Source organism: Microcaecilia unicolor, chromosome 7 (genome assembly GCF_901765095.1).
Source record: "Microcaecilia unicolor chromosome 7, aMicUni1.1, whole genome shotgun sequence".
Classification (NCBI taxonomy): domain Eukaryota; kingdom Metazoa; phylum Chordata; class Amphibia; order Gymnophiona; family Siphonopidae; genus Microcaecilia; species Microcaecilia unicolor.
Window position 1 is genome coordinate 276,723,322 of NC_044037.1, and position 12,202 is coordinate 276,735,523.

General features: G+C 46.2%; 1 protein-coding gene across 1 annotated transcript in view; it reads left to right on the forward strand.

The window, feature by feature from the left end:
• The window catches only part of CFAP221 (cilia and flagella associated protein 221), a 125,460-nt gene extending 115,900 nt beyond the window's left edge, over positions 1-9,560 (forward strand). The window contains exon 24 of the mRNA XM_030210874.1: positions 9,461-9,560. Within this exon, the coding sequence (XP_030066734.1) occupies positions 9,461-9,560 (100 nt within the window). The remainder of the gene's footprint in view (positions 1-9,460) is intronic.
• Positions 9,561-12,202: the final 2,642 nt, after the last annotated feature.

Genomic DNA, 12,202 nt, shown 5'->3' on the forward strand with positions numbered 1-12,202 from the left:
AAAACTTTATTTCAACAAACCTATTCATGAAGCCTTGATTTTGCAGTTGATTTTATGATGTCTATTGAACACTTTTATGTGTGTGATTTTGAAAGCCACTTAGATTGTAAAATGGGCAGGATAGAAGACATTTTAAATAAATAAACATAAAGGATATGTCAGAGGTTCCTGTCAAAGGCATGGGACTGGCTGAGTCTTCAGGGCACAGTGGAGTCTTAGAGGCCCTACTTTTGTGTTTTTGTGGTTCCTTGTTTTGCTGATGGCAGCCATAGACTGTGGGGAATGGGTAGTAGCCTGGAAGTGGTGGGAGTTGGAGGGCAGATGCTGGATCAGAGGGGGTTATAGAGAAAAAGAAGTGAGATATATGTTGAGAACATAGGTAGATGATGGGAAGATGCTGGACATGGGAGAGTCATAGATAGATGAGGGAAGATGCTGGATGGGGGGGAAGTCATAGATAGATAGAGGAAAGATGCTGGACATGGGAGTTGTAGGGAGATAGAGGGGCAATGCTGGACATGGCAGGCATAGGGAGATGGAAAGAAGGTGCTGGGCAGAAGGGGCATAGGGAGATGTTGGAAATAGGTACAAAGGAGGCAAAGAACATAGAGAAATGGCCAAAGGTGGCAAAGGAGACAGTGGCATAGGGAGATATTGGATACAGATAGCAAAGATGGCTGGAGCATAGGGAGATGTCAGACACAGGTGGCTTAGGAGACGGGGTTTAGGGAGACGGACATAGAGGACAATGAAGACTGTGGACATAGGGAGATGTTGGACACAGGAGAATGAAACGGGGCATAGGAAGATATTGGACACAATGGGGCAAAGGAGAGGGGGGCATAGAAAGAGAGAGAGTAGGGGAAATGCGTGACACAGAGAGGGGATAAAGAAAGAAGTAGGAAATTCTGAGTCAGAGAGGGGATAGAGAGAGCAAGGGGGAATGCTAGTCACAGAGAAGGGATAGAGAGAGGTGGGGGGCAATGCTGGCCACAGAGAGATAGAGAGAGAGGGGACCGTGTGACCTTAGGATGGTGGTAAATCAGTAACAAAGTCCATGGATATTTCCTGCCAAGGGAGCTGTGGAACCGTCAGTGGCTGTAAGAATCCCCACGGCTTGCCAGGAGAGGATTTGTTTCGGGCACAGATGGGACAGGTGGAAACAAAATGTAAGACATCCTGAGCCATGTGTGGCCACCAATAGTACTGAGAGATTAAATGAAAAGTCTTGCAGAATCCAGAGTGACCAGCAAACATGGAGGAGTGTCCCCATTTGAGAACCTTCTTCCTGGACTGGGGTGGAACAGAGATCTTCGTGCTGACGGAAGAAACTACAGTCGTGGAGGCAACACAGGCATGATTAAGCATGGGGTAGGATTCCTTGGGTTCTTTGGGAGGGTTGAAGGCCCTGGATAGCGCATCAGCCTGAATATTCTTTTCAGCAGGTCGAAATACCAGGCGGAAGTTAAAACGGGCAAAGAAAAGAGACCAGCGTGCCTGTCGCGGGTTTAGTTTCTTAGCACCCTGAAGGTATAGGAGATTCTTGTGGTCAGTGATTACTGTGATGGGGTGCAAGGCCCCCTCCAGAAGATATTGCCATTCCTGGCGAGCCAATTTAAGGGCCAACAATTCCCGGTCCCCAATGGTGTAACGCTTAATAAACTTTTTTGGAAAAAAAGAAACAGGGATGACGCTTGCCAGAGTCAGAGGCTTGAGACAGAACAGCCCCTGCCCCCAGCGAAGAGGCATCCACCTCTAAAATGAATGGTTTTTTGATATCCGGGCTTCAAAGCATAGGAGCAGAGAGAAAGGCTTGCTTTAAGGTGGTGAAAGCCTCCTGGGCCTCTGGTGTCCAGTTCCTCACATCAGCACCCTTCCTGGTCAATGCGGTAAGAGGGGCAGTGATAAGGGAGTATTGATGGATGAACTGCTGGTAGTAGTTAGCAAACCCCAAAAAACGTTGCAAGGCCCAGAGACCCTGGGACATGGGCCAATCTCGGATGGCTCGGAGTTTGGTGGGGTCCATTTGGAGCCCCTCTGAAGAGACGATACATCCCAAGAATGGAATAGACTGTTGATGAAACGAACACTTCTCTAGTTTGGCGAAGAGACGGTAGTCCCGGAGGCATTGGAGAAAGGTGTGGACATGACAAGGGTGGTCTAGAACAGAAGCAGAAAAAAACAAAATATCATCCAGGTAAACTATAAACTATGACTGAGGAATACAGGAGATCTTGAAAAATGAAAATGAATTCCTGAAAGACCGTAGGTGCATTACAAAGGCCAAATGGCATGACTAGATATTCTAAATATCCTTCATGGGTATTAAAGGCGGTCTTCCATTCGTCCCCATGTCAGATTTGGACCAGGTTGTAGGTGCCTCAGAGATCCATCTTGGTAAAGATAGATGCTCCCTGCAGACGGTCGAAAAGTTCTGGAATCAGAGGAAGCGGATACCAGTTCTTAATGGTTATTTCATTAAGACCCCGGTAGTCTATACAAGGTCGCAGAGAGCCGTCCTTCTTGGTTACAAAGAAGAAACCTGCCAACTCGTCTTTGATTCAGCCCATTAACCCCTGCCAGAAGATGGCCATGAGGGCCTCCTGGTTCCATCTCACCTCGGAGGCTAGGGTTCGAAAGCGTACGGCATATGCCCCTACAGAGCAATTGCCTTGTTGAATCCGTAGAAGTTCGCCGGCTGCCGAGGAGGGACATCCAGGCACGTCGAAAACTAACCTAAAGTGGCGAAGAAATTCCCCAAGATCAGTGAGTAGAGGATCCCGCTGCTCCCAGAGAGGAGAGGCCAAAGCCAGGGCTGGTCTGGAGAGCAGGGAGATTATATAAGTGATCTTGAGTTTATTGGAGGAAAATACTCCAGGTTGCATTTCAAAAAACATAAGACATTGGTTGAGGAACCCTCAACAAGCGGAAGGGGTACCGTCAAACCAGGGAGGCTCAGGGAGCCTTAACCCAGGAGTGGGTAAAACTGGTCCGGACGGTGCAGCAGGAACTTGCCGTTAGGATTGAAGTGTAGACAACTTGGAACAAACGTCCTGCAGGACTCCGGACAGACGATTCAGCTGGGCCTGTTGTTGCTGAAGAACCTGGGCCAGATTCACCAAGTCGGGTTTGTCCGGCGAACTCATGGCTTCAGCTTACTGTCAGACCTGTGAGTTCTTGTACCAAGTAGAGCGCTGCCGAGCCCAGGTTTCACCTGCGCTGACCGCCGTTCCACAGAGGTTGAGCCCCTAGGTGCGGGCGGCCTGCAGTGCTTACGAGATGGAGCAGGAAGCGGGGTGATGAAGGTGACGGCCAGACAGGCAGCAGGCAAGAGAGTGATCCAGGTACAGGCAGAGTCAGTAGGCAGGCAGCAGGTCAAGAGAGTAATCCAGGTACAGGCAATGTCAGAAGGCAGGCAGCAGACACAAGAGTAATCCAGGTACAGGCAAGGTCAGGAGGCAGGCAGCAGACACAAGAGTAATCCAGGTACAGGCAAGGTCAGGAGGCAGGCAGCAGACACAAGAGTAATCCAGGTACAGGCAAGGTCAGTAGGCAGGCAGTAGACACATGAGTAATCCAGGTACAGGCAGAGTTAGTAGGCAGGCAGCAGACACGAGAGTAATCCAGGTACAGGCTAAGTCAGCAACGAAGAACAAAGTAGAGGATAAGCACACTACTGAGCAAGTAACACCTACCAAAGTAGAAGCCGAAGCAAGAAGTCTAGGGAGAGCTCTGCTGATAAAGTGCTGGCGTCTGACATCAGCAGGGAGAAGGGGCACAGCCATAGGACAAGAGTAGGGGAAGGAGGAACCGGAAGACCAATAGGAGAGAAGCAAGGGAAGCCAGGCAGAGGAAGAGCAGACCTAGGTGGGTGGAAGCAAAGCAATCAAGGAGCCTGCAGCCAGAGAAGAACTACACACACATGGCTCAGGACTGTGCCAGTCAAGTGTGCGTGTCAACAGGACCCTGTGCAGCCCGAGGACTCCGCTTGCGATCCTAATCCAGATCAAAGTGTTAATTATTGTCGCTTCAGAAAAACGCTGCCCATTCAATATTTTCCAGTCTTCAATGCTCATCTCCTGAATACAATCCTACCAGCTCTTCACGAGTGTCTACTTGCGAAACTCAGTGCACAAGTACTTGGACTTGGCTGAGACGCTCCCTCTGGAACAAACCAAGTCACTTCGCAAGTTGGTCAAGCAGCAGAAGGCGTGTCGAAAGTTCTTGGCCAGGGGCACTTATGACACTTTTGATGTGGCATCCAGGATCTATGCTCAGAATATAGCAATACGCAGGCACTCATGGCTCCATGTTTCTGACTTGGAACATTCTGTTCAGCACAAGTTGGCTGATGCCCCATACTGTGGGGATAATCTTGTTGGAGAGAAGATTGAGGAGGTCGCATACCAAAACAAAAAACATACTGATATCATCTCTTCTCTCTCCCGCCGGGGTGCCTTCTGCATCTACCTCCTCAGCTAGGAGGGCTTTTGGCAAGGCAAGGAGGAGTCCCTATTACAATCAGAGACTTAGGTACAGTCCCTTGGCTCGCCAGCCTGCACAGGCTCAACCCCAGCGCACTCATTCACATCAACAGTGTGCGCCAAATGCCCCTGCTGCTCCCCAGGCAAGCCCAGGCAGAGCATAGCTGCAGTAAAAGTGTCCGTTCCGCATGACTTGCCAGTCGTGGGGAGGCTGACATTTTTTCAAGAAAGATGGCCCCTTATAACCTCCAACCGGTGGGTTTTTCAAATTGTCTGTCTTGGATATGCACTGAATTGGTATCTAAAACCTCCAAATTGCACTCTGAGAGCTCATTCGTTCAGCTCTCACCACAGGCAGGTACTTGCAGAGGAACTCTCAGCCCTTCTGAAGGCCCACATGGTCGAGCCCATTCCACCAAGGGAGGAAGGGCGAGGATTGTATCCCAGGTACTTCCTTGTGCAAATGAAAACGGGTGAAGCATCCCATCCTAGACCTAAGGGCTCTGAACAAATTCCTAGTCCAAGAAAAGTTCAGGATGATTTCACTGGGTACCCTTCTCCCAATGATTTAGAAAAACAATTGGCTATGCTCTCTGGACTTAAAGGATGCATATACTTGCATCCCGATACTTTCAGCCCACTGGAAGCATCTTCGAATTTGACTGGGAACACATCACTGTCAGTACAGCGTGTTGCCTTTTGGCCTTGCGTCAGCTCCTAAGGTCTTCGCCAAATGTTTAATGGTAGTTGCAGCATCGCTACACAGACTGGGAGTCCATGTGTTCCCATATCTTGATGAATGGTTAGTAAAGAGCACCTCGCCAGACAGTGCTCAGGAGTCCATGCGGATGACTATTTGGGTGCTCCAGCTACTAGGGTTCGTTTTAAACTACCCCGTCCCATCTTTGCCCTTTCTAGCGATTGGAGTTCATAGGAGCCCTGATTGATACAAAGATGGTTCAAGCCTACCTTCCGGAGACAAGAGTGGACAGTCTTGTCGCTCTCACTTCCAGGGTTCGAAACTCTCAGCAGGTCACAGCTCAGCACATGTTCAGATTGTTGGGCCACATGGCTTCCACAGTGTATGTTACAACCATGATACATCTTCACATGAGATCAGCTCAATGGACCCTGGCTTCTTAGTGGTGTCAGGCCACAGGGAGCCTGGAAAATGTCATCCAAGTATCCCCAGAGCTTGTATGCTCTGTTCAGTGGTGGACCATTTGATGCAGTTTGACTCTAGGACTTCTATTCAAAATTCTTCAGCAGCAAAAAGTGCTGACAACGGATGCATCTCTCCTGGGATGGGGTGGGGGGGGGGGGCTCATGTAGATGGGCTTCACACCCAAGGTGTTTGGTCCACCCAGGAAACGAATCTTCAGATCAATCTCCTGGAGCTCCAGGCAGTCTGGAACGCTCTAAAGGCTTTCAGAGATTGGTTGTCTCATCAAGTTGTGCTCATCTAAACAGACAATCAGGTTGCGATGTATTACGCCAACAAGTGGGGGGGGGGGGGGGGGGGATAAACTGGATCACACCCTCTGTGTCAGAAGGCTGCCAGATGTGGCATTGGGCTCACCAACATGGCATGTTCCTTCGAGCCACCTATCTGGCAGGCTAAAACAATACCCTGGCCAACAGACTGAGCAGAATAATGCAACCACACTAGTGATCTCTTAATATGGGCATTGCCCACAAGATCTTCTGAGCATGGGGCACCCATTCGATGGATCTCTTTGCCATTCAGATCAACCACAAGATCCCTCAGTTCTGTTGCAGGCTTCAGGCCCATGGCAGACTAGCGTCATACACCTTACTTCTCAATTGAAGGACAGGTCTTCTGTATGCGTATCCTCCCATACCTCTAGTGGGGAAAACTTTGTTGAAACTCAAGCAAGACCAAGGAACCATGATTCTGTTTGCACCATACTGACCACGGCAGATATGGTTCCCTCTACTTCTAGAGTTATCCTAAAAAGAACCGTAGAGACTGGAGTGTTTTCCGACCCTTATCATTCAGAACGAGGGGTCTCTTCTACATCCCAACCTCCAGTCTCTGGCTCTCACAGCTTGGATGTAGAGAGCCTAGAATTCACTTCCTTGGGTCTTTCGTAGGGTGTCTCCTGGGTCTTGCAGACTTCCAGGAAAGACTCCACTAACAGGTGCTACTCTTTCAAATGGATGAGGATTCCCATGTGGTGTAAGAGCAAGGCCTTAGATCCCCTTGCTTGCCTTACACAGACCCAGCTTGAATACCTTCTACACCTATCAGAGTCTGGTCTAAAGACCAACTCCATAAGGGTTCACCTTAGTGCAATTAGTACTTATCATCAACTTGTAGAGGGTAAACCCATCTCTGGACAGCCTTTAGTTGTTCACTTCAAAAGAGGTTTGCTTTTGTCAAAGCCCCCTGTAAAACCTCTACCAGTGTCATGGGATCTCAACGTCATTCTCACCCAGCTGATGAAAGCTTCTTTTGAGCCACTGAATTCCTACCATCTGAAGTACTTGACCTGGAAGGTCATTTTCTTGGTGGCTGTTACTTTAGCTCATAGGATAAGTGAGCTACAGGCCTTAGTGGTGTGATGCACCTTATACTAAGTTTCATCACAAGAGAGTAGTCCTCCACACGCACCCTAAGTTCCTTTTGAAAGTGGTGTCAGAGTTCCATCTGAACCAGTCGATTGCTTTGTCAATATTTTTTCCCTGACCTCATGCCCATCCTGGCAAAAGCAGCTTGCACACCTTGGATTGCAAGAGAGCACTGGCCTACTACATGGAGCATACTAGACCCCACAGACAGTCCACCCAACTTTTTAATTCTTTTAATCCCAACAGGATGGGGTTCACCATTGGAAAATGTACCATTTGTAGGCTGGCAGATTTCATTTCCTTCACTTATGCCCAGGCTGGGCTGGCCCTAGAGGGTCATGTCATGGCTCACAATGTCAGAGCCATGGCTGCATCAGTAGCCCACTTGAGGTCAGCCTCCATTGAAGAAATTTGCAAGGCTGTGATGTGGTCTTCAGTCCACACATTCACATCACACTACTGCCTTGAGCAGGATACCCGACGTGACAGTTGGTTCTGGCAGACAGTGTTGCAGAATCTGTTTGGGGTCTAGAATCCAACTCCTCCCTCCTAGGCCCATTTTATTCTCTTCCAGGCTGCACTGTCATTTAGATTGTATATAGTTTCAGGTTAATCTGCATTATGTCCTCGCCATTGCGAGGCCCAGTTGATCAATGTTGTTTTTGGTGAGCCTAGATGCTAGGGATTCCCCACTTGAGAATTCATGCCCTGCTTATCCTCGGAAAAAACAAAGTTACTTACCTGTAGGAGGTATTCTTCGAGGATATCAGGGCTTATATTCTCACAGTCCCTCTCACCTCCCCTTGGAGTTGTCTCCTTTTTTATTTTTACTTTTTTTGCAGTAATATTGAACTGAGGAGACCGTGCTGTCATGGCGAGCGGGAAGGCACTCGCGCATGAAAGGTGGAGTATGTCTCGCGCTCCACAAAGCTCTACTTATGCTAATCATAAGTCCCGGACCGGGCGACATGGGTCGGCGTCACCCACTTGTGAGAATATAAGCCCTGCTGCCCTCAAAGAATACCTTCTACATGTAAGTAGCTTTGCTTTTTTGCAGAATTCTAAGTCCCAAATTTGAATGAATTGAGCCCTTGGCAATAATGCAGTTAAAGTGATCATACCAATAAACTCAGCAATGATAAGTTGGAAATCACAGACCAGCCATGGAGAGTAACCCAAGGCACTTCATTTTTTCAGCAGAGATTTTTATTACCAAAGCAAAACTTGAAAGTGCATAAATATTAGGCCAGTCCTGTCAACCCCGGCTTCTTAGTGGTGTCAGGCCACAGGGAGCCTGGAAAATGTCATCCAAGTATCCCCAGAGCTTGTACGCTCTGTTCAATGGTGGACCATTTGATGCAGTTTGACTCTAGGACTTCTATTCAAAATTCTTCAGCAGCAGAAAGTGCTGACAACTGATGCATCTCTCCTGGGATGGGGGGGGGGGGGGGGGGCTCATGTAGATGGGCTTCACACCCAAGGTGTTTGGTCCACCCAGGAAACGAATCTTCAGATCAATCTCCTGGAGCTCCAGGCGGTCTGGAACGCTCTAAAGGCTTTCAGAGATTGGTTGTCTCATCAAGTTGTGCTCATCCAAACAGACAATCAGGTTGCGATGTATTATGCCAACAAGTGGGGGGGGGGGGGGGGAATAAACTGGATCACACCCTCTGTGTCAGAAGGCTGCCAGATGTGAATTACTACTACTTACTACTTCTTAACATTTCTAGAGCGCTACTAGGGTTACGCAGCGCTGTACAAAATAAACAAAGAAGGATGGTCCCTGCTCAAATGAGCTTACAATCTAAAGAACGAAATGTCAAGTTGGGCAGTCTAGATTTCCTGGGTAGAGGTGTACAGGTTAGGTGCCAAAGGCGACATTGAAGAGGTGGGCTTTAAGCAGAGATTTGAAGATGGGGAGGGAGGGGGCCTGACGTATGGGCTCGGGGAGTTTGTTCCACACGTGGGGTGAGGCGAGGCAGAAAGGGCGGAGCCTGGAGTTGGCGGTGGTGGAGAAGGGTACTGAAAGGAGGGATTTGTCTTGAGAGCAGAGGTTACGGGTAGGAACGTAAGGGGAGATGAGGGTTGAGAGGTAAGGAGGGGCTGCAGATCGAGTACATTTGTAGGTTAGTAGCAGAAGCTTGAATTGAATGCGGTATCTGATCGGAAGCCAATGAAGTGACTTGAGGAGAGGGGTGATGTGAGTGTATCGGTTCAGGCGGAAGATAAGATGTGCAGCAGAGTTCTGAACGGACTGAAGGGGGGATAGGTGGCTAAGTGAATTATTTGTACCATTTTTGCTTTTCACTAGTTTTAATATTATAACTCAGAATTTTGGTTGCTCACTTTCTTTTCTAACAAAATTCCATTTTGATCTCCTACAGAGATGTAGTGTCTGACTCTGAGAGCCATGAAAGAAAGGTGAAAGCAAGGATGGAAGAAATGAAGCTGACAACAGTCAACAAAATCTTGATTCTGGAATAAACTTTTCATGTCTAAGGATTCTACAAAGCAGCTGCTATACCTTTCTGTACTAATTATAGAGAGGGGGGGGGTCACTTTCAGTCCCCCCTCCCCCCCCCCCCCAGTAGCCTGCAGGCCCATGGATACCTTGCATCCATGTACTGGCAAACTTAATTTCAAAGGGAGACTCCCTGCAGAGTTTCCTTTTGAAAATGTTGCTGAACAGGGGCAGTGGTACACTGGGAAGTAAATGCAAGAAGTTAAAAATAGACTTCCAATTCATACTTTGTTGGGATTGCCGTGGCACCACCTACCTCTGACACTCCCTACCTCTGACACTCCCTCTTTTACCTGCAATTGATGAGGGAGAATCTCTTTGAAGATTGTCCCCATGATCTCCAGATGTTGTAAATGTATCCCAACTGCTGTGTAGAACAGTAGGCAGTGCTAAAGTTTGCCTGAGAAACTAGCCCGGAAATAAGGTATAAGCAGACAATAGTTGCAGGGTTGTTTTTTTTTTGTTTTTTTTGTTTTTGCTGATAGATTTGACATAAATTTGTACCTGAATTCAGTTATTTGAATAAAGTAGGATCTGACTGTTGGGCATCTAATACATTTCCCTCCAGTATGGTGTTGGACAAGGACTTTGAGATTGGTTGGATGTCTTGCAGTGCTTTATGTGCACAGGTTTTGCTGCAAGATTTTATATTTTGCACTAATATTACTTTAGGAAAACATAACACTATTTTAAAATTGTGCTGGCTAAAAGATTTGGCCAGTTTTGCACTTTTTTTTGCACAGTTTCCTAAAGCATGGTAGTTTCACGCAGAACTGATGGGGCCTGCTGTCTAAGACATGTGTCCACATTTTTACACGGATAAAAAACTCCATACCTCTTCCTCTCTCACTCACACACACATCTGATAAGCCTTCTCCTCTTTGGAAAGTAGGCTGAAAATAGCATGTTGCACAAAGGACTATCACCAGACATGGATGAGTCCCTCCTCCATGATGCAGATAGGTAGAGGTGTAAGATGAACTCTCGTCTTGCCTGCCTTTTACCGTGGCCCTGGTTACATGCACAGCCTTTGACAGTAAACATTTAAAAAACTGTGCAACCTGGAGTTGGTTCATTAATGTTCCTCTTTTGAAAATATGGTGCAATGTGCTGCTAGCTCTTTAGGCAAAACAATTAATTTGTCCCTTTGTACATACAAATTCATCATGGACACTTCTTAGAAAAAGGAACAATAATGCAAACATGTAATTTAGCAGTTTCTTTCCTTTGTTTCTCCAGAAACAAAAATGTATAATTCCTAGATTTCAAGAGATTGCATTTAGAGGGAAGATTTTGATGAAATATGTAATGTCTTCAACAGAATGTATGTTTTGTGTGTTGTTCAGTGAAAAGCAATTTCATTGCATTTTATTCTATAATAAGATTGATGAAAACACGCAAGTTCCTGTAGACAAAAAAAAAACACCTGTAAGAAGCAACTATAATGGGAAAAAACAACTTTGAAAAAAATTACATCCATGTTGAAGCTATAGAAGAAAATAAAAGAATCTGGCAGACATTTGCAAAATATACTGCATTGTGCCATTTGGAATATAGCTTCCAAATACCTAATTATGCACTATTTGTTTTTAGTATTTATGGTGTAAGCCTTACATTTGGCAAAACAGAAAAAAAAATTACTGTCTTCAAAAACCTGGACATTTTTTTAAACATTTTTGTCCATTATTTAATTTGGCCCTTTCTTTCTTTTTTTATTCAACCTGGCAGTTTTCTGCTTCTCTTTTGAGCTTCATCTGGCACCGTGAGCCTTCATTTATATGTACCAGGGGATTTTCTCCCCATTTCAAATCACTTTGCAAGTGAACTTCGGCCCAGTCATGGCAGTAACTCTCCCCATCAGGGTTTCTTCTGGAATGCTGTGATCTCACTGGTAGGTGTCTATAGCTTCCTCCTCTCAAGAAGGTCCCCTGCCCCCACCCAGTCTGAGGAGCAGAAGACCAGAGCTGGGAATTTAAGCCAGGTCCTTTAACATGACTGTGTACAGCACTGCCACTGAGCCACCAGTCCAGTCCTTGTCCATAGCATTTTCATTATAGTCATGACAAATATAAGATATAATATATTTTACATGTTCTTTCCCATTTCATCAAGTTGATTTTCCCACATTAAAATTAAAACAGTTCGTGTAAATCTTATGTTGTCTTCTATTGTTGTAACTAAGTTTTAATATTCTAGCCAGTAATATTTAAAAATACCTCCAAAGGAACATACCTGAACCATAATCATGTTATACTCCTGTAGGAGGTGCTATACCCAATGGACAATATTACAGACTTTCTGGTAAAGGATTGGACCACACCTAGGTCAGAGCTTCTATACAATGAGATGGTATGTGCACATCTGTGCATTTTGGATTTATAAATCAAATAAAATCTATATTTATAAAAATGTTCAGGTTTCATGTCACTTTAATGTTGTAAAGAACAGGCAGCAAAATCTGAAGTACACTTTTTTCTCTTTCTTGGTATATGTTAAGCTGATATTATTCTATCTTGTGCCAGATTTCTCCTGGACTTGTTTGACTCAAATGGCTGCCATGTTTTCTTCTGAACAAAGGATGCTGTCATTTCTATAGAAGTTTCTT